Genomic DNA, 23,787 nt, shown 5'->3' on the forward strand with positions numbered 1-23,787 from the left:
GCTTCCACCTTTCATCATATATTCCTATTCCTTATTTGTCCTGCTGAAGTGCATTCTCTCACGTGTATCCAGATTGAATTCCATTTGCTGCTGATTAGCCTATCTATATTCTCCTGTAATCTAAAGCTAACCTCCTCATGAATGACTACTCCACCAATTTTTGCACCATCTGCAAACTAACTGATCCGCCTTGCTATGTAGATATCTAAATCGTTTATAAATAACACAAACAGCAATAAGTCCAACATTGATCCCTGCGCTGAACACAGAATTCCAATCACCAAAACACCAAGCAATCATGAACCTCTGTGCTTTGACATTCGACCAATTCTGGATCCGAGTAGCCAAATTTCGTCAGATCCCTTGGGCTATTCACTATTAGTCTCCCATGTGGGACATTGACAAAAGCCTTGCTGAAGTCCAAGTAGATTATGTCAAATGTAATCCCCTCTTGTACACACCTGGTTACTTCTTCAAAAAATGCAATCAAGTTATTCAGACATGGCCTCCCCTCAATAAAACCGTGACTGCCCTGCCTTTCCAAGTGTGGATTGATTCTGTCCCACAGAATTGCTTCCAGTAGTTTCCTCACCTGAGGTGAGACTTACTATTGTGTATCTTTATTTCAATATACAATTTTTATTCACTTTTGCGATATGGACATCACTGCCTGTCTTGAGTTGCCCTTGAGAAAGTGGTGGTGAGTTGCTTTCTTAACCCGCTGCATGCCATGTGATATAGCTACTCTCGCAATGACATTAGGGAGGGAATTCCAGGATTTTGACTTGTTTTAAGCATTTATATGTACTTTATCATGAAATGCTGACAAGGTCGACAAGGAAATATAAGGATTCAAAAAGATTTATGGTCCTCATGAAGAAATAGTTAGGACTGGTAGACAGACCCTCAATAATTTGCCCAGAACTGCGTGCTGTGTGTTTGTTGTCGGCCTTTTTCTAAAGCAGTTGATTCAAACAGTCTGATTGTAAAATTCTTTCCTGTACAAATGTTTGCTTTAAAATAAATAGAAGTAAAGAGAAGAATCCGTCTAGAATTAGATTTGATTTGTGTGTGGCTTTGAGAGTGATCTTGTCATGAGTATGCTGTGAGATTACCCCAGAGACTCTGATATGCTAAAGTAATAGACTTTTGGAGACTGGCAACAACTGTTCTGCTTCTGTGCCACCACAAAAAATCACATCTGTCTTGTTTAGAAATACTTGGAGGCATCCTGTTGCTGTGCATCTGATTTGAAAACTGTAACATGCAAAAACATACTCTTAGTATTACCCTGAAAGATTCAACATAAAGTAATTTAACAGATTTCTTCTATTGTCTAGAATATCTTCTGAAATATTTGGTTTGAAAATGGGTAAGTCACAAAATTGTATCAGTGATAATGGGAACTGCAGATGCTGCAGAATCCGAGAGTGTGGAGCTGGATGGACACCGAAGGCCAAGCAGCATTTTGACACATCCAGCATTGCCGAAGTGATTACCCACTGCAGTTTAGACACAACTTTATGAGCAGGCTTGTCATGAAAGACCAATTTAATCATCTAATAAGCTGTATGTTCTGGCTGAAATACTAAAACATGATGAAAATCTTTGCAATTAGACAACTGTTTTACATTTTGCATTATGCATAGAAACGGACAAACAAGAGGGTTGTGTTCTGAGGAGGGGTCACCCGACCCAAAACGTGAACTCTGATTTTTGTTCACAGATGCTGCCAGACCTGCTGAGCTTTGCCAGCAAGTTCTGTTTTTGGTGTCATCTGATTTTCTGATTTTGTTTTGTCATGTTGATTCTTTAGAGCACATGTTTTTGAAGTTGAGCCTTCCCTCAGAAACGTCTCATTTGTTTTCACCAGCCATTTGCTGTGTTTGCCAGCAGCAAAGCCAAAATTTCTTTAATTTATTTCTTGTGAAGCATGCCTTCAGCAACCTGAGTTTACCTTATGGGTATGCTGCGCTTTTCCTCCAGGCTTGGTATTTTTCCCTGTATCCGAGTGCAGTTATCAAGTGCATTCTCATGAGAGCAGTTTAATCATGGCTTTTCTTATTTTGAATTTGCTGTTGTTTTGGGTGTATAGTTTGGCAGTCTGTCGTTTGGTTGTTGCTCTGCTTTGGTTGGAAGGTTAATCTGATTATCTATAGCTGCTGTATTTGAGTTAGTATTTCTTTACCATTGAATCCATTGTACTTCTGAAATTTGACACAAATAGAATATAATTTCACTTTGTGACTTTGCTGTTAACACAGTAAATGGAGGAAAGTATTGGCCAGACAATGCTGAGAGGATGTGGAGAATCTACAAACAATTGTAATAAGGGTTACGAATGTGATAACTCTCGCTGGCGTATGCCAGTTGAATTTCTTGTGTTAAATTGCTAGATTATATTTTGGGGGTATAATTCTGAAAATAATATCTTGCTGTATGGAAAACAATATCCTTGAACACTGGTAGGTCAGTTGGAAGGCAAAGAAACACTGGGATTCCTGAAAGTAGAAGGAGAGAGAAAAATCAAAGCATTAATGAACCTGGTCCAAAGTCCATAATTGCCAGTGATACATCAGAGAATTTGTTGGTTACCTGGCTGCTGATGCACTAAAGCAGTAACACATAATAATGAAGTAACAAAAAACCATTCAAAAATGAGAGGGCATTGAAATAACTGACAGCATTGAATCTGCTCCTGTTGTGATGAAAGTGCCTTATTGATTTGTAACAAAATAGTTCCAGGGCTACATTGTATCAACTCAACTAGGCAGTGCAGTGATCTGTAGTATGAGGTAGAGAAGCACAGTGGAACTGATGGGCACAGATCTCTGAACTCTCAGCCTGTAGCAAAGATGGTAATAAATCTGAGGGACTTTTACATGAACACATTAATTTACAGATCATTGGGAGTGGTCTGGTATTTTGCTGTGGTCTTCCTTGCCCTGGGGACTGAAGTCCCATTTGATGTCACTGTTTGGTTATATGTTTACAATAGACTCCCTTCGAGGATTGGTTTTCTTACCTTTGCGCAGAAAGTCCTTTTTAAAAATTTCTTATGTGACGATCGGTCAGTTATTTTTGACTTCCAAATTGCCAGCGGTTTAGACCAACTGTTTGATTCAGACGGACCCCAAAATTGGGTACGTTAAAGGAAAAACAGCTGGGCTGTTGGAAGAAGCGAGAACTAGCAAAGTCTTTGACTGAACTTTAGGGTGAGAACTGCCTGGGACGAAGAAAGCACAATGGAAGATGGCTGAAAGCCGCAAAAGACTACTGAGCACCCTGGATCTGGGTATCTTTGGACGAGTTCTTTTGAATTGATGGATGTGTGAAACTGCTAATATGTAAACCACAATCTGATGGATTTAGTGTGTAAGAGAAACATGAGGACAGGTTAAAACAGGAGGTAATCTTCTTGAAGATGTAAAACTGCAGCACAACAGCAGTAATGGGACAACCTATTGCAGAAAGATGTCGGCTGTGTCAAGGTGAGACATAATGATGAATGGCCTGAACTTCAGCTTGCAGGAGTTGCTAAGAAAAATTGAACAGGTATAGTAAGAAAAACATGATTTTATCTAATGGCCTAATATTTAGTTCTTCATTCCATGTTATTCACTATGCGTTTAATTTCTGTTGATGCAGTGGTTAATACCACAGCACACATTCTCTTACATACTTCAATGTGTTGTTGATCCGTTTCTAAGCAGGTTGAAAACTGTGTTAGTGCCACGCATAATGGAATTTTATGAACATACAACAGCAGTAAAAGTCAAAGTACATTTATGTTAAGTTTATAGAGAACTACAAAGTGTGTTCAAATGTTGGGAAAAGTCAGTGGAATAGTTGATTTGTGTTTTAGTTAATTACCAGAGATGCCTGTCACAATTTACAGAGAGCATATCCTGCTGTGGAGTGCCATGTCTTTGTTTAAATTGAGAAATTAAACATGTAATGATTCTCTTATATATTCGAACAGCTGAAAGTAAATACAGTGGTCATTCTTAAATAGACTCTGCTTTAAACCCCATAAACCTATCCAGCTTTTAATTGAGGAGGATAGTTATTCACCAGTTTTAAATACATTGATCGAATACATGTGTGTTCCATTTATCATTGTTCTAATTGTTTTGAAGTAGTATTTACTGTGGAGAAATGCAAGAAACCTGTTCTGGCCATGGTTTCCAGCCAAACAATTGGGGCCACAATTTATGGGAGTTTTCTCAATTTTCTGGAACTTAGTAGCATTTGACCATCGACTGCATGAATTATTCATATGCCTGAGAGTTTGTAATTAGTTTTGCTGACCTTTTACTGTGGCCTAATTTCCACTGCTAATTTAGTGAAAGAAATCCATATAGTATGGATTAACAAGAGTGCCTTATTCACAGCATTGTAAAGTTGGACCAGAGAGTGGATGATGCTTATACGAGCATCCATTTGCTGTCAGGTACCTGGATTGATTGAACTGACATTTCATTTCCTGACCTCCTGCCCTTGGCCTCTCTATGGCAACAATTTTTGAATTAGTAGAATAAGGTCTTGTTATCATGTTAAAAAGGGGAATTGTCAAAGAGGATGTTTTTGGCTTTTATTGCAGTTTCAGGATAAACGAAAAAGATGCTGAATTAATTTTTGAGTGAAATTTGTACCCAAAGGCAGAATGACTGTGAAGTGGGGTTGTATCTGTCTGCAAGAACCAAGCATGTTGTTTTTATGGAATTAACAAATTGATGCATAAACATGGGGGAGGAGTAAGGTGTTACATATCATGGTTATTAGCTGATTAAAGCCTGAGTTCTTGTGCAGGGGTTGTTTCCTTCATGAGGATGCCTGTTGAGCGAGAGAGAGATTTTGTTTATTTGAATTTAATGTCTCTGGAGTTTAACACACTGTGAAAAGCATTTGTGTTGCATTTGCATTGCATTTCATACAGTTTTCACAGTGTGCGAACCATGGCACAGAGCAAAGCAGTAGATCAAATGTATGACTGAATATTACGTTCAAGGTAGAGCTCAGTTCATGCAGCAGTCATAGAATCCTTAGTGTGGAAGCAGACCATTTGCTCCATCGAGTCCACGCCGAACCTCCAAAGAGCAGCCTATCCAGATTTATCCCCCTACATTATGCCTGTCATCCTGCACATCCCACAGCTAATCCACCTTACCTGCGTGCCTTAGGACTGTGGGACGAAACCGCAGCACTCAGAGGAAACCCACGCAGACATGGGGAGAACGTGCAAACTCCACACAGACTGCTGCCGAAGTGGGGAATCGAACCCAGGTCCCTGGCGCTGTGAGGCAGCACAACTAACCACTTATCCACGGCACTGCCCACTCAATATTTGGGAAATAAGGGTTGAAGACTAATTGTGTGTTTAAAAATAACCGAATTCGGGCTTAGTAGCTTCTTAAAAGTGCACTGTTTTTGATAGTAGCAGACCGTTGCTTTAGCTAGCCATTCCTTCCAAGCCTTTCATCAGTTTCTGTTTGATTCTGGAACCAAGAGCCTCCTCTATCTGTTTTCTTTCATTTCGTTCTTCCAGTCATTGATGTGTGGATTGCTTTAAGGCAAGTTTGAAGATCATTATCTGCAGATGCTTGATCCTGAGCAATTTTCTTGACAATCTTATTTTTAACCAGCAGTGGTTTGCTATTCCCTTTCACTTTTAGGGACAGACTGAGGAGGCAGATTCCAGATCTACCTCAGTTGGAATGGGAATCGTGTCCATGCAGTTGGCATTATTCTTGAGGGAATTTGCCCAACCCAATAAATCTCTGATATTTATTTTCCATTAAGGGTCCCTCATGAATCTTTTTCAGAGACATTAAAGCCTCACAACCAGAAATTGCTCCGACAAATCAGCACTTCTTAGAAAAAAGAGAGATAACAAGGTGTAGAGGTGATGAACACAGCAGACCAAGCAGCATCAGAGGAGCAGGAGGGCTGATGTTTTGGGCCTAGACCATTCTTCTGATTGGTTTCGGCCTGAAACATGAGCTTTTCTGCTCCTCTGATGCTGCTTGTCCTGCTGTGTTCATCCAGCTGTACACCTTGTCATCTCAGATTCTCCAGCATCTGCAGTTCCTACTGTCTCTGAAACTCATTGTAAGAATCAACCTTGATTTCTTGCTTTGGGATCCATCCATTAATTCACATCTTTCCTGTAAGATGGAATGAGGAACGAAATACTTTATACCAGATGCAAAATCTAGTGTGGCAGACGAAATTCAGCATGTGTCGTGAGAACTGACACAGAAACAAGGTAGAATAAATGTTATAATTTAAATGGCTGCACAGAAATAAAGAGACACATACTCAACAGTTCTCATCCACCGACTCGAAAGTCTCTGTAGGTGGCAGGGTTAGACTATTAGAAGCACAGTCTGTCGCAAGTTCCATTAAGGAATTTATTTACACAAAGCTGAAAAAAGTGTAGAGTTGTAGAGAAGGGAAAATGGAGTGGGGCGAATTGTGGATAATGCTTGCAGGGAACCAAAGTGACAAAGTGAATTGCTTCCTCTCAAGATTTAAGAACCTTGATATAGCCTTGCAAATCCATGTGCAACTTCAATATCTTAAATATAAAGTCACATTTTTACTTAAACATTTTCTCTAGTCACCACTGCAAATATTGAATCGGTGATTTTTAATGGCACTTCAGTCAAAGCCCAAATCGATCTTAGAAATAGGAGTAAGCCATTTATCCCTTGACCCTGCTGAATTTTTCAGTGTTATGGCTGATCTGATTGGGCCTTAACTCCACTTTCCTGCCTGCCTTCCGTAGCCCTCAACTCCAGAACTCTAAAATCTGTTAGGCAACCTGGAATTAGTCAGGAACCTGGCCTCCACTGCGAGCTGGGCCAGAGAATTCCAAACTGATGACTGAGAACATTTTCTTTTCATCCTATTTTACATAGGAGACCCCTTAATTTTAAACAGTATGCCTAGTCCTGGAATCCTTTCGGCATCTACCCCGTTAAGACCTCTCAGAATCTTGGGTTTCAAAAAGACCAGTTCTTATTCTTCTAATCGCCAATGAGTTAAGGCCTAACTTGCTCAGGCTTTCCACGTAGTCAAGTCCTCACCCTAAGAATCAACATAAAGAATGTTCTTTTGAACTGCTTCCAATATAAACATATCCTGAAGGAAGGAGGTCAAAACTATACCCTGCTGTATATTGGGGCAGCTAGAATTCCCACCTTTTTTCAGTTCCCCTTGTAATAGAGGCCAGTGTTCCCTGATCTTTCTAATTGTTTCTTAACATTTTGCGACAAATTATGTAGCACCTAGGTATTACTTGTGTGTGTTTGTTACATTGTGTCTTCACAGGACCCTTGTGGTGCAGTGATAGTGCCCCTGTCTTTAGACCAACAAGTTTAAGTTTCACCTGCTCCAGAGGTGTGTAACAGGTTGATTAGAAAATGTCTATATTGTCTTTTCATCCGGTCAGTGTGAGGACTACCAATATCTAGAACTGGGTCTGATGCCATTTCGCCAAAACCTCTGCCTTGTTATTTCAAATTCTTTTGGTTTGTTGCATGTATGCAGAAGTCTGAAAGTAATAATGCTGCCACTTTTTCACCTTACTCCTAATTGTGGTGGTGTCTTGTTTGCCCTTCTTGATAGATATTTGGAGAAAGCTTGTTGTTTTTTATATTTTTTGCCAAATGACTCTCATGTCTCCTCTTTGTGTTGACTTGATTTTATAGTGCCACCCATGGTGGTTCCTGCCTGTGCCTTTCAGAGTGTTGTAGGGATTTTCTTGCTTCCATTCTTGTGTGACCACTTTTCCACACATTCTGTTTTATTTTCTTCTCTGAGCGTAACCTGACGGCATAGAGTTTTACATGGCTATCAATGTTCGGATTGCTGTCCTGACTCTGGCCGCCTTTGGGTCTTGCAAGCGTAGGCTGATTGAGCGTGAGCACAAGCCTATTGTGAATGGCTGAAAGAACATGTTTAATTTGATCAGCTACTTGTCAGCAGACATTTTGTTTCACATGGCATTAGATGTGATTCTGTGATTGGGGCATTGCTTACCAAAGAATCCGAAGTGTGTGTCAGTAGCTGCACTAAAAAACAATTTAATTGGTTAATCTTGTAATGTATCTTATTCGTTCGAGCTAGATGCAACCTAGTTACATTCACAGGTGCTTTCTCCTGAACCAAGTGATTTGTCCAATTTCTGCACTTTTTTAAAATTACCCAATAGCGCGGTAACACTTGGACTAGTTAGAGTCAACTTGTCAATCGATCAGCCCTTTTCTTCTGTGCTATAAATTATGATCCTTTGAAACTTAGCATTCTTGCATTTGTCCTGATGAGTGCAAAGTGGAAAGCTGTGGCAAATTGTGTCTGTTTTTGGCAGTATTCTATATGCTGAAAACGCAAGAGATGATAACTTAATGAAAGGGCTGTTCCTTCACTGTTGCTGGGCCAAAAACCTGGGATTCCCTCCCAAATAGCATTGTGGGTCAACCCATAGCAGGAGGAATGCAATGGTTTAAGAAGATAGCTCACCACCCCCTTCTCAAGGGAAACTAGGGATAGGCAAGAAATGCTGGCCAGCCAGTGACGCCCACATCCCACAAATGAATAAAAAAATGAAGGATCAACATATTTTTTCTTGCTGATTAATCTGCTGTACATCTCCACTATTTCCTGGATTTATATATACAAAATATCTGACTTTTTTGGGGGCAAATATGTTGAAACTTTCTTTGGTAATGTTATTCAAGAGTCAGCCTAATACAGATTAAGCTATCAATCTTAAACCTTGTTAAACTCGACAGAAATGAAAACTCTACTTTCCATTTATAGAGTTTATGCCACTATGACAATTTGTTGTCCCTAAATCTTGTAGATAATAAAGAATTACCAACCCATTCTATAATGGTCATTGTTTGGTTTGTCAAAGGCCAAAGGTCCCAAATCTGATTGAATCAACAACTGGATAGGCCTGTTCAGGTTGCCTTAGTAGATCTTTAATTGATTCTGTCTGAAATATTTGATTGCACTGCAAGTATATTACATGAAGGCAAAACAGTAATGTTGTTAACTTGTTGAATCCAACATTTTTTTGTCCAGTCCTTCAAAGACAGTTTCCCTGTTTAGCCCTTAATAAACATCACAAACAGAGAGATATAGCTGGGACTTTTTGGTCATGTGTTCTGGTAGTCCATGATGGCCTGGATTTACTGTAAAAATATCAGTGAAGCTAACAGTGGGCTAAATATTCCCAGCCTTTCTGGATGATGTGGGCAGTGCTGGATCAGTTGGAAAAACTATGACAAGATTAGAAAGAAATACTTGGCTTTGAGAAAAAAAATCCAGTTTTCCATCAAAGGTTTCAACGGTGAGAGATGAGTTTCACTAGTGTGCAACAAAAGGCCTTTGTGCGAGTATTTAGGTCTCATGAGTATCTCACCTCACCTTGAAGTGAGGAATTAGACAGTGACAATTACTGACATGAAAGTCAGAGTGGATATTTGCCAGCTGTTGCAACTGCTTCTCTCGCCTCTATCTTGGCCAGCAATTGTCAACATCGCAGGGTCTGCTCTCGGGGAAGTGACTGCTGGCACCCGCGTGACGACAGAGTTTGGCTTTGGACAAACCTCCTACTGATATGCCTTCGACCTGCCTGGATTCACTACCAAATATTAGGTCCAGAACTGTGCACACCCCGCCCCCCCCCTCCCCCCTCCCCCCTCCCCCGCCCCCGAATGCAATGCAACTCCAGTATTTTGCTCCCTTCCTACCTTGCAAACTTAAACTATTCCAGTGAGTGGTTGGGTAGTTAAAGTCCCCTATTACGGCCTTATTATTCTTACCCTTGTCTGAAATTTAATTATATTTCAATCCTGTATCTCTCAGACTGTTCAGGAGCACACAACAGTAAGCTTGCCCTTTTTATGTTTGTTGCCTCCTTCCATATAACTTTGCTTTGTGATCCTTCCAAGTTATAATCCTTCTTCATTGATTCCTTGTTCAATATTGTGACCCACCTTCTTTACATGGCCCACTCTTCTGTCTGTTCTGCTCTCTATCTGGTCTGAATACCCGAAAACGACAAGTGATGAGCTGCCAATCATGCCCATCTTTCAACCACGCCTCAGTTTTAGCTATGATATAATACTCCCACATGCCTGTCTGTACACTCAGCTCATCCGTCTTATTCTATACACTGCCCACATTAATGAAATACATTCTATTTAACCATATCAAACTCACTTCTGTCTTACATGCCATTTGGTTCCTCACCCTTCCAGACTTAATCACTCACTCGCTGACTCAAACATTTTAACTTAGAATTCATCTCAAAATCTATCCCCTCTGAACTACTTGTCAGGATCCACCCTCCTTCCTTCAAATGACTAATATATGTTGTAAACAGTTGTAGTCCCACCGCCGATTCCTGTAGAACCCCACTGGTCATGGGTCACCAAACTGAAAAAGAACCCTTTATCTCCAATTGCTGTTTCTTGCCTATGAACCAATCTGTATCCATGCTAATATGCTACCTCCAACACCGTGGGCTCTCATGTTATGACTTAACCTTTTGTCAAAATACAAAGCCCAAAGACAACACATCTATAGAACATCGAACATTACCGCACAGAACAGGCCCTTCGGCCCTCGATGTTGTGCCGACCTGTCGTACCAATCTGAAGCCCATCTAACCTACTCTATTCCATGTATGTTCATATGCTTGCCCAATGACGACTTAAATGTACTTGAAGTTGGCGAATGTACTACCGCTGCAGGCAATGCGATCCATACCCTTACTACTCTCTGAGTGAAGAAACTACCTCTGACAACTGTCCTATATCTTTCACCCCTCAATTTAAAGCTATGCCCGCTCGTGCTCGCCGTCACCATCCTAGGAAAAAGGCTCTCCCTGTCCACCCTATCTAACCCTCTGATTATCCTATATGTTTCAATTAAGTCACCTCTCAACCTTCTTCTCTCGAATGAAAGCAGCCTCAATTCCCTCAGCCTTTCCTCATAAGACCTTCCCTCCATACCAGGCAACATCCTAGTAAATCTCCTCTGCACCCTTTCCAAAGCTTCCACATTCTTCTTATAATGCGGTGACCAAAACTGTATACAGTACTCCAAGTGCGGCCGCACCAGAGTTTTGTACAGCTTCACCATAACCTCTTGGTTCCGGAACTCGATTCCTCTACTAATAAAAGCTAAAACACTGTATGCCTTCTGAACAGCCCTGTCAACCTGAGTGGCAACTTTCAAGGATCTGTGTACATGGACACCGAGATCTCTCTGCTGAGAGTATTAGCGGTCCTCTGGCACCTGAGCTGTGGCCAGAAATGACTTGAAAATCTTTGCCAGGACCTCTGATATCTCCTTTCCTGCTTCATAAAGTCATGCAGTACAGAAACACGCTCACTTAATCAACATCAATGCCAACTAACAAACATCAAACTCCTAATCCCATTTACCTGCACTGAGTCATTACCGACCATACGCCGGCCCTTTAAATGCTCATCTGTTGCTTCTTTAATATTGCAAGCGTACCTGCCTTCTCCACCTTGCCAGGCAGCATATTACATGTTTGTATCACTTTTGGTGAAAACACTTGCCTCAGATCCCCTCTAAATAGCTGACAGTTCACCTGAAATCTATGCCCTCTGACTTAAACTCATTTACTGGTTCTCACAATCAATCTATGCCTCTCATAATTTTGTATACGTCGATCAGCCTCCTCTGCTGCATGGAAAACGCACTTAGCCTATCAGTTTCTCCTGATAAAACTTGCATTCAATCACAAAACAACACCCTGAAACATATACTGTCAACAAACCTGGCCAACACCTCTGTCTCCGGCTTGCTACAGTGTTCCACTGAAGCCCAGCGCAAGCAGAAAGAACAGCACCTCATTTTCCACTTGAGGACCTGACAGCCCTCCAGACTCAATATTGAGGTCTGTAATTTTAGGGCCTAAACTCTCCCATATCCCCGCCCCCGCTACCCCACACACCAGGCTTTGTTACCACGCAGCCTGCCACGACACATTCCCTGTTGTTAGTGACGAACAGTCCCCATTCACAACTGTTCACCCTCCCAGCCTGATTGTTTGCAACTCCTTTATCTGTCCACCTGTCTTTCTCTCTCTTTGGGCTCTATCCTATTGTTTACTCCCTACACTACCCTCCTCCCTATTTTCTGCATAGAAACCGATGTTTTCCCAGCCACCATCAGTTCTGGGGAAGGGTCACCGGACTGGAAACCTAAACTCTGTTTTCTCCTCCAACATATGCTGCCACGCCTGCTGGGCCATCACCGGCTCGACTCAGTAAAACTGACTGACTGTGTCACAGGGCCCTCACCCGCTCCTCTCGGTAACACTGACTGACTGTGTCACAGGGCCCTCACCCACTCCTCTCAGTAACACTGCCTGTCACAGGGCCCTCACCCGCTCCTCTCGGTAACACTGACTGACTGTGTCACAGGGCCCTCACCCTCTCCTCTCAGTAGCACTGCCTGTCACAGGGCCCTCACCCGCTCCTCTGTTGCATTGACTGACTGTCACAGGGCCCTCACCCGCTTCTTTCAGTAACACTGCCTGTCACAGGGCTCTCACCCGCTCCTCTCAGTAACAGTGACTGACTGTCACAGGGCTCTCACCCCCTCCTCTCAGTAACACTGCCTGTCACAGGGCCCTCACCCGCTCCTCTGTTGCATTGACTGACTGTCACAGGGCCCTCACCCGCGCCTCTCAGTAACATTGACTGCCTGTCACAGGGCCTTCACTCCCTACTTTCAGTAACACTGCCTGTCACAGGGCCCTCACCCGCTCCTCTCGGTAACACTGACTGACTGTCACAGGGCCCTCACCCGCTCCTCTCAGTAACAGTGACTGACTGTCACAGGGCTCTCACCCCCTCCTCTCAGTAACACTGCCTGTCACAGGGCCCTCACCCGCTCCTCTGTTGCATTGACTGACTGTCACAGGGCCCTCACCCGCGCCTCTCAGTAACATTGACTGCCTGTCACAGGGCCTTCACTCCCTACTTTCAGTAACACTGCCTGTCACAGGGCCCTCACCCGCTCCTCTCGGTAACACTGACTGACTGTCACAGGGCTCTCACCCGCTCCTCTCAGTAACACTGCCTGTCACAGGGACCTCACCCACTCCTCTCGGTAACACTGACTGACTGTCACAGGGCTCTTACCCCCTCCTCTCAGTAACACTGCCTGTCACAGGGCTCTCACCCGCTCCTCTCAGTAACAGTGACTGACTGGACAGGGCCCTCACTCCCTACTTTCAGTAACACTGCCTGTCACAAGGACCTCACCCGCTCCTCTTGGTAACACTGACTGACTGTCACAGGGCTCTCACCCGCTCCTCTCAGTAACAGTGACTGACTGGACAGGGCCCTCACTCCCTACTTTCAGTCACACTGCCTGTCACAGGGCCTTCACCCGCTCCTCTCGGTAACACTGACTGACTGTCACAGGGCTCTTACCCTCTCCTCTCAGTAACACTGCCTGTCACAAGGACCTCACCCGCTCCTCTTGGTAACACTGACTGACTGTCACAGGGCTCTCACCCGCTCCTCTCAGTAACAGTGACTGACTGGACAGGGCCCTCACTCCCTACTTTCAGTCACACTGCCTGTCACAGGGCCTTCACCCGCTCCTCTCGGTAACACTGACTGACTGTCACAGGGCTCTTACCCCCTCCTCTCAGTGACACTGCCTGTCACAGGGCCCTCACCCGCTCCTCTCGGTAACACTGACTGACTGTCACAGTGCTCTCACCCGCTCCTCTCAGTAACAGTGACTGACTGGACAGGGCACTCACTCCCTACTTTCAGTCACACTGCCTGTCACAGGGACCTCACCCACTCCTCTCGGTAACACTGACTGACTGTCACAGGGCTCTCACCCCCTCCTCTCAGTAACACTGCCTGTCACAGGGCTCTCACCCGCTCCTCTCAGTAACAGTGACTGACTGGACAGGGCCCTCACTCCCTACTTTCAGTAACACTGCCTGTCACAAGGACCTCACCCGCTCCTCTTGGTAACACTGACTGACTGTCACAGGGCTCTCACCCGCTCCTCTCAGTAACAGTGACTGACTGGACAGGGCCCTCACTCCCTACTTTCAGTAACACTGCCTGTCACAGGGCCCTCACCCGCTCCTCTCGGTAACACAGACTGACTGTCACAGGGCTCTCACCCCCTCCTCTCAGTAACACTGCCTGTCACAGGGCCCTCACCCGCTCCTTTCAGTAACATTGACTGACTGGACAGGGCCCTCATGCCCTCCTCTCGGTCACACTGACTGACTGTCACAGTGCCCTCATCCGCTCCTCTCAATTACACTGCCCATCACAGTGCCCTCACCCGCTCCTCTCAGTAACACTGCCAGTCACAGGGCCCTCACCCATTCCTCTCAGTAACACTGCCCATCACAGGGACCTTATCCGCTCTTCTCAGTAACACTGCCCGTCACAGGGCGCTCACCTGCTCCTCTCAGTAACACTGCCCATCACGGGGCCCTCACCTGCTCCTCTCAGTAACACTGCCCGTCACAGGGCGCTCACCTGCTCCTCTCAGTAACACTGCCCATCACAGGCCCCTCACCCGTTCCTCTCAGTAACACTGCCCATCACAGGGACCTTACCCGCTCCTCTCAGTAACACTGCCCATCACAGGGCCCTCACCTGCTCCTCTCAGTAACACTGCCCGTCACAGGGTGCTCACCTGCTCCTCTCAGTAACACTGCCCATCACAGGGCCCTCACCCGTTCCTCTCAGTAACACTGCCCATCACAGGGACCTTACCCGCTCCTCTCAGTAACACTGCCCGTCACAGGGCGCTCACCTGCTCCTCTCAGTAGCACTGCCCATCACAGTGCCCTCACCCGCTCCTCTCAGTAACACTGCCAGTCACAGGGCCCTCACCCATTCCTCTCAGTAACACTGCCCATCACAGGGACCTTATCCGCTCTTCTCAGTAACACTGCCCGTCACAGGGCGCTCACCTGCTCCTCTCAGTAACACTGCCCATCACGGGGCCCTCACCTGCTCCTCTCAGTAACCCTGCCCGTCACAGGGCGCTCACCTGCTCCTCTCAGTAACACTGCCCATCACAGGGACCTTACCCGCTCCTCTCAGTAACACTGCCCGTCACAGGGCGCTCACCTGCTCCTCTCAGTAGCACTGCCCATCACAGGGCCCTCACCTGCTCCTCTCAGTAACACTGCCCGTCACAGGGTGCTCACCTGCTCCTCTCAGTAACACTGCCCATCACAGGGCCCTCACCCGTTCCTCTCAGTAACACTGCCCATCACAGGGACCTTACCCGCTCCTCTCAGTAACACTGCCCATCACAGGGCCCTCACCTGCTCCTCTCAGTAACACTGCCCGTCACAGGGTGCTCACCTGCTCCTCTCAGTAACACTGCCCATCACAGGGACCTTACCCGCTCCTCTCAGTAACAGTGACTGACTGTCACAGGGCTCTCACCCCCTCCTCTCAGTAACACTGCCCATCACAGGGCCCTCAACCGCCGCTCTCAGTAACACTGACTGACTACCTCAGGGCCCTCACCCGCTCCTCTCAGAATCACTGACTGACTGTCACAGGCCTCTCACTCCCTCCTCCCGGTAACACTGATTGCCCGTCACAGAGCTCTCATCCGCTGCTCTGAGTAACACTGGCTGACTGTCACAGTGCCCTTAACTTGCCCACTTATCTGAATTAGAGACAATATCAATGTGGTTGCTTTATGAAGGACAAATACTGTGAGAAATTAATGTCATAATCAAAGTGAACTTGATTAGTAAGAGATTGTGATAGACTGTCTTTATTTATTTCATATAAGTATGTTATTCCTGATTTTATGACCTGAAGTCACAGCCGTATTAAATCAGCTTCCCTGCCTCTGTTCGTAACACATTGATATGAAGTATTTGGTGACGTTCAAAATTGATCCCAATGTTTCCTAATCAGATTTTTTGAAAAGTCAGTGCCAGACTTTGTGCATAACAATACCAGACACCAGGTTTATAGCTTAAACAAAAGATTTTACAATTTATTAACAATATGTATCTTTTAAAAGAAAGTTAAGCAAAAAGGTATTCTGATGAATGCCCATGACTTAAACATCATCTTCTTTGATTCTAGCCCCCATTCTAACAAAGACAGAAAGACAGACAAACAGATATAATTAAGGAATATATTAAAGGGAAAAAAATAAATCAAGTGTAACTGGCCAGTTTACTTAACCAGACTGCATGATCTTTAAAACGGAAAGCCCTGTGGATGCTGTAAATCAGGAACAAAAACAAAGCTGCTGGAAAAGCTCAGCGGGTCCAGCAGCATCTGTGAAGGAAACAAAGTAAAATTTCAGATCTGGCGACCCTTCCTCTGATCAGTTCTGAGGAAGGGTCACCAGATCTGACATCGTACCTCTTTTTTACCTTCACAGACGTTTCCAGACCTGCTGAGCTTTTCCGGAAATTTTGTTTTTGTCCATCATCTGAAATCTCACAGTCAGATGAGATAGTATCTTCAAGCTAAAATCTGAACAATCTACAGATGCTGTAAATCAGAAACAAAAACAGAAGTTGCTGTAAAAAACCAGCAGATCTGGCAGCATCTGTGGAGAGAAAACAGAGTTAACATTTTGGGTCAGATTACCCTTCCTCAGGATTCCTTATTTCTAAGTAAGTGTCACAGGATCGGAAACGTGAATTCTAACTTCTGTCCATAGATGCTGCCAGACTTGCTGAGCGTTTCCAGTAATTTCTGAGCTTCTGTCTTGGTTTCTGAAAACACTGAGCTATGCAAATACCTTTCAGTAGGCTTTGGGGGGATATTTAATTATTACTTGTAACAGAGGACCTCTTCACTTAGATTAAGTTGATAATGGGAGGACAACCAGTTGGCAATCAAACCTCTGTCCTGTAGCTTTTGCAGGGACAATCCTTCTGATTTAAAGACAGTTCAATATTGGTTTCTCTTTGTTAGTGACACATCAATCGAGTTTTCTTGGAAGAAGAATTGACCTGCAATTAACTTCCAGACCTAGCCTCAGAAACAAATATCAAATTGTTTCTTCTTTTTTCACATAAGCTGCTGCTCACAGTCCAAAGGTCACTCTCAGCTCACAGTTCACAGCTCCAAGCCAAAAATGATAATGAACTTAAGTACTCGGAGGAGTAAGACAATTCAGCTCCTCGAGCCCCGCTGTTTGATACGATTGTGGTTGATCTTATCTCTGCTGCAACTTCAGTTTCCTACCTGCTCTCCATAATTCTTGAATCCATTATGAACTCAAAAATCGTTCTATCTCCTCTTCAAATTTGCTCAATGTCACAGCCGCCCAATGCCCTTTCAGGGAGTGAATTCCAGAGATTCATGACCCTTCCAGCATAGAAATTTTTCATCAACTCTTTAAACCTTCTTCCCCTTATGCTAAACCTATGACCTCTTGTTCTATTGCCCGCATGAGGAACCATCCTTTCCATGTCAACTTTATCAATCTGCTTGAACATTTTATATCCCTCAATTAGATCCCTTCTCATCTTTCTGAACACCTGAGAATGTAGGCCGAAACTACTCTGTCTGTCTTAAGACAGGTTCTCGTCTCTGGAATCATCCTGGTGAACCTCCACTGGACTGCCTCCAATAAAATGACATCTCTCCTTAAGTAAGGAGACCAGAACTGTACACAGGGCTCCAGGTGTGGTCTCACTAATGCCTTGCATAGTTGCAGCAACCTTCTTTTGTATTTTTATACTCGCTTTCTTTAGCAACAAATGCCAAAATTCCATTTGCCTTCCTTAATACCTGCTGTACCTGCTTACTGGGTTTCTGTGATTCATAAAACTAAAAAAAATGAAGGTTTCAATGCTGTTAAAATGAGATCCATCCAAGTAAAATTAAAATAATGATAAGAGAACATTAATAGAAAGTGAAAACATTTTTCTCTCTCTGGAGAGCAATATTGAACAGCCTTCACATAATAATGTTATTTGTGAGCTTGGATTCTATACTGGAGGAATGCTGCGCAAGTTTTAAGTTTGATTTGTACACCTATACCGTGTGCAGTGAGAAGGACAAGAGGTGGGTTTTAATCTAATAATTTTCTGTGTTCTTCTGTTAAAAATACACATAGGCATCCGCTTGTGAGCACTTTCAGTAATTGAATACCACAGTAAAAAGAATGAAAATTTATCTCACCCTGGGATCTGAATTGTCCAGTATCATCATCAACTGGGATCATAACACTTGTCATTTCAAAGGCCAAACCTGATATTACCACTCGATTCCTCAACTAAAATGGAATTTGATTCATTCAATGTCAAACATCAATGACCTTGATAGTGTGTAGTAAATTACAAAGTGAAACAAAATAGCCCTTCACCATTTTTCTTGTAAAGCAAATCCATCGTATTCAATTGTTGTAGTGGTATAAAACACCAGTAAGTCACACATTGCAAAGTCCTCCTGAATGTGAGCCAGACATTTACATAGATCTGTGGTTAACCTCAAGAGGCAACCCAATCTTGTATTTGTTTCCTGTTTATGACTTTTTAGGCCACTTTTCTGACAAGAAAGACTTTACCAGTCTCCTTAAACAGCTGAGATCAGACTAAATACAAAGCTCTATTTTGTCCATAACCTACCCTTGATCAATGCTAAAGAAGATAACGCTAGCATTTAAATAAAATTGTATTTATAGAATCATAGAGTGACACAACACGAAACAGACCTTTCAGTCCAACTAGTCCTTGCTGACCATAATCCCAAACTAAAGTAGTCCTGCCTGCCTCCTGCACTCGGCCATATCCCTCCAAACATTTCTTATTCATGTACTTATCTGGGTGTCTTTTAAATAGTGAAACTGTACCCACATTCACCAATTCCTCTGGAAGTTCATTCCACATATGAACAATCCAACAACATGGCCCACTATCACTCGTATCCTTACATACAGAGAAGGAAGGACACCACTTTGATTGGGACAACACATCCATCCTAGGACAAGCCAAACAGAAACATGCACGGGAATTCCTAGAAGCACGGCATTCCAACCGGAATTCCATCAACAAACACATTGATTTGGAGCCAATCTACCGTCCCCTGAGAAAAAGAACAGGAAATGACATCACCAACCCAAGGAAACCTAACCAGATAAATAGAAAGCGGGACATAACACCAGCGCTTCGTCGGAGGCTCACTGATGATGTTACCTAGAATGGTGACGAAACGTCTGAAAACGAATCTTCCAGCTCAGCGAGCAAACTCACATCCAGAACCTCAACCTGAGCTACAAAGCTTCTCAAAACTCATTAGAACAATCCTCTGTGTGAAAAGATTGCCCCTCATTTCCTTTTTAAATCTTTCTCCTCTCATCTTAAAAATATGCCCCCTAGTTTTGAAATCCTCCACAGTAGGGAAAAGACATTTGGCGTTCACCTTATCTAGATCCCTCATTATTTTATAAACATTCATCAGGTGACCCCTCAACCTCCTATGTTCCAGTGAAAAAAGCCCCAGTCTATTCTCACCTTAAATCTCAAACCATCCATTTCTGGCAACATCCTGGTCAATCTTTTCTGAACCCTCTCCAGCTTAATAATATCCTTCCTTGAACACTGACCAGAATTGGACACAACAGTGTAGAAGAGGCCTCACTAATATCCTGTACAACTTCAACATGGCATTCCAACTCTTCTCCTCAAAGGTCTGAGTAATGAAACACCTTCCTAACTACCGAAAGAACTACAGATGCTGTAAATTATGAACAAAAACAAAGTTGCTGTAAAAGCTCAGGAATTCGGGCAGCATCTTTGAAGGAAAAAACAAAGTTAACGTTTCAGGTCCGGTGACCTTTCCTTAAAACTGGCATTTCCCCTCTTCGCTGTCGACTGTACTACCGATTTTGGTATCATCTGCAAGCTTACTAACCAGGCCTTCTATATTCTCATCTAAATCATTTATATAAATGACAACCAAAAGCAGACCCAGCAATGATCCCTGTGGAACACTGCTGGCAACAGGTCTCCATGATGGAAAACTTCCTTGCATCACCACTCTCCATCTCCTGCCTTTTATCCAATTTTGTTTAGTTTCTACTCAATTAATATTCCAGTAATAAACATGCCTGATGAGTGGCGGAATGGTAACCGCACCCAAAGTGTTAACGCTGCTTTTTTTTCCCCATCACAGATGTTGCCAGACTTGGTGAGCTATTCCAGCAACTTAGTTTTAGTTCCTGATGAGCTGCGACTTTGTACTTGACTGACTTCCAACATCAAAAGTTCTAAATGTTGGAAGAGATTGGTTAACCTTGACTTCCTAGCTTGAAAATGTGCCTTTTATGCAAAGAAACTGTACTCTGGGACAGTGGTTTTGCAGATTTACCTGCAGGCCCAGCTGTGAATCAGAGTTGAAGAAGTTGCATGCACTGATGAATAGGCAGCTGTTTAGCCTCTGGATGGAATCCTGTGGAAGCGACGAGGGTCTAGGCCATTGACTCGAGAACTGATGAGGGAACGGCTTGCCCCAACCATCTTCCCTTCAGGGGAACACCAGCCTCAGGTCGCTGCCCTCAAGGGGTATGTCATCCTGACCTTGCTCCTCTCATGTGTCGGCAGCTACATCTTTCTCCCCTCTGGCACTTAATAGACCGGCGGCCGATCTGGTGCGATTTCATTCGCCATGAGCTGTTGGCTAACCAGAACCCAGCAGGTGTACTGAGCAGCAGTGTCACTTGGGAGGTGATGATCTCTGTTACCATGGCAACCAACCTACGATTATTGCTAGATCTCGGGCCAGGATTGAGTGAACCACCATTAGCACGCCGCTTCCCCTTCTTGATGTTGCACATTGAATGCCTTTGAAGGCCTGTTACATTTCTTAATGGTGACACCCCTGCCCACTGTTGAGTCAATACCAGTTGTTGTGGGATGATGTATGTGTGCGTCAGTTGCTCAGTTAGGGACTTTAACTCGCAACGAAGTTGGGAAGTTATGTAGAAGTCTTCTCACCATGGATTTAATCTGGCTCTAAGCAGAATTGTAGGTGGTACCATCCTTCTACCTGATTAAATGTCCTCTATTTCCAAACTTGCCACAACAGAAAGTACAAAATACCGCTGTTTTTGTTCTCAATTCATGGTTTAATTTTGCAATCAGTGTCGGAAGCAGCAGATTAGTTCAGTCCTTGTGAAATTGAAGGCAATGCAACAATTTAATTGGTCACTTTTTAACATGGTAGGTTCTCAAACTGAGGAAATGGTGAATGTTGTTGATCTTTAATGCAATATAATGGAGGAGAGAAAAATCTGGACTACAAAACCCACAGGAAGAAAATTATAATCTGTCAGTGCTGCCTCCATGAGAACAATGCCAAGTAAATACCCGTCCCCATATCGAACAATAGAAGTTTCCTGCATATCAGAACATACCCATTGAGTGGGGAACTGACGAATAATGCAGGAGCACCATCGGATTGAAATACTTTTATTCTAAGGATTTCAGAACATGCTGGGATTTTTATTGCAAGCAATACTTGTGATGGAATATTCTTTTAATGTCAAAGTGCTGCAACAGTTTGGAAGAACCAATATTAAATGGATATTATTGCAGATAATATATGTGAATGAAATAAAATTGTTTGCTTAAAGTATTTTGTAATTGGAATTGAATGTCACATTTTTGTATCTTAGTTGTCTTCTGTTTCTTATTTTTATAGAGCAGGTATTGTCCTGGTCACTTGTAATGCTGCCAATTCAAGATTAACTACATGGATGGTCTCTATCAGTTGCTGAATCCCCGATGTCAGTTTGTAATCCTGAATCCAATATTGTCACTTCATCTTTCAGTTCTGTTTATAATCAAAGTTTGAGATCAACAGCTTTCATTTTACTATCTGGAAGTCAATTAGTGCAGATTTTGTTTGTAAACCAGCGTTCTGTATGTAAAACTGCCTTGTTTAATTAGATTAGTTAGTTGAGATTCATTTTCGTGAAATGAATCCTAACTAAGCTTCATCTCTTCCTCATTCTGAACACATGCTATGTCACGCAATGGCTATTCAATTTTGCATTGGTGCCGGTTCAAACCATGTGTATTCCAACTACGCATTGATACAGATGAAATAGTACCATTTCCTTGTTCGTACCATTCTCACCATACAGTGTTTCAGCATTTCATTACGTTTCTGTGTACAGTTCTGAACCAGTCCCCTTGCCCCTGAGCTTGCCAAATGTCTCAATGTTGTCATGACATTGTCAAAGAATTCATTCCTTGGTAGATTCAGAGATAAATTAATGTAAACTAGTATGTGTTAATGCCTCTGCTGTAATCGGGCGAAACACTCAGGCCATTGTCTTAATTTTTCTCTCTTGTATTTTTTTGAAATGTTGACCATGCCATTTGCTCCACTTACTGGGATTGGACTTGTTACAGAAGTGCTGAACGTCAACTTGCCAAATACAATTGGCTAAAAAGTCTGAGGCCCATCAGTCTCTTGAAACACTTTTGCTGTGCAATCAACATTCCAACATTAATTGACAATGAAAAATTGCATACGTGCTTCAGAAGATTCGATTTGAAACAGAGATTTGTGAATATGAATGGAGCTATATATGTCTCCATCTCGGGCACCAACCTCAAGTCCACCTGGACTATCTCCAACACCTCCCTCACCTTCCTGGACCCCTCTATCTCCATCTCAGGCAACCACCTAGAAACCGATATGCATTTCAAGCCCACCGACTCCCACAGCGACCTAGGATACACCTCCTCCCACCCACCTCCTGCTAAAATTCTATCCCCTATTCCCAATTCCTTTGCCTTCGCCGCATCTGCTCCCAGGATGAGGCATTCCATTCCCGTACACCTCAGATGTCCTCGTTTTTCAAGGAGCGCAACTCCTCCCCACCCCCCCAACCCCCCGCAGTGGTGAAGAACGCCCTTGACCGTGTCTCCCTCATTTCCTGCAACTCATCCCTCACACCCTGCCCCTGCAATAACCACCAAAAGAGAACCCCCTCATCCTCACATACCACCCTACCAACCTCTGGAGACAACGCATCATCCTCCAACACTTCCACCATCTGCAATCTGACCTCACCACCAAAGACATTTTTCCTCCGACCCTTGTCTACTTTCTGGAGAGACCACTCTCTCCGTGACTCCCTTGTCCGCTCCACACTCCCTTCCAACCCCACCACACCCGGCATTTTCCCTGCAACCACAGGAAGTGCAACACGTACCCCCATACCTCCTCCCTCACCCCCATCCAGGCCCCAAGAAGACTTTCCACATCAAGCAGATGTTCAACTGCACATCTACCAATGTGGTATACTGCATCCGCTGGACCCGTTGTGGCCTCCTCAACATCGTGGAAACCAAGGAGAGACTTAGGTGTTCTGCAAAGCAGTCCCTATGCTCGGTTCACAATAAACAACTGCGCCTCCCAGTCGCGAACAATTTCAACTTCCCCTCCTATTCCTTAGACGACATGTCCATCCTGGGCTTCCTGCAGTGACACAACAATGCCACCTGAAGGTTGCAGGAACAGCAACTCATATTCTGCTCGGGAACCCTGCAGCCCAAAGGTATCAATGTGGATTTCACAAGCTTCAAAATCTCCCCTCCCCCTACTGCATCCCAGAACCAGCCCAACTCGTCCCCGCCTCCCTCACCTGTTCTTCCTCTCACTTATCCCTTCCTCCCACCTCAAGCCACACCCCCATTTCCTACCTACCAACCTCACCTCTTGACCTGTCCATCCT

General features: G+C 43.8%; 1 protein-coding gene across 4 annotated transcripts in view; it reads left to right on the top strand.

Moving 5' to 3' along the window:
• Positions 1-23,787, top strand: part of LOC132207714 (utrophin-like) — a 114,422-nt gene that overhangs the window by 26,695 nt on the left and 63,940 nt on the right. For 2 of the 4 annotated variants that reach the window (XM_059643607.1, XM_059643608.1), the window contains exon 1: positions 2,790-3,491. The exons of the other annotated variants lie outside the window; for them this stretch is intronic. In XM_059643607.1, coding sequence (XP_059499590.1) covers positions 3,452-3,491 — 40 coding nt within the window. In that variant the 5' untranslated portion in view covers positions 2,790-3,451. Of the gene's footprint in view, positions 1-2,789; positions 3,492-23,787 lie in introns of those variants that run through there. 4 annotated transcript variants of the gene reach the window in all.

The sequence above is a fragment of the Stegostoma tigrinum genome, unplaced genomic scaffold, assembly GCF_030684315.1.
Source record: "Stegostoma tigrinum isolate sSteTig4 unplaced genomic scaffold, sSteTig4.hap1 scaffold_130, whole genome shotgun sequence".
Taxonomy (NCBI): Eukaryota; Metazoa; Chordata; class Chondrichthyes; order Orectolobiformes; family Stegostomatidae; genus Stegostoma; species Stegostoma tigrinum.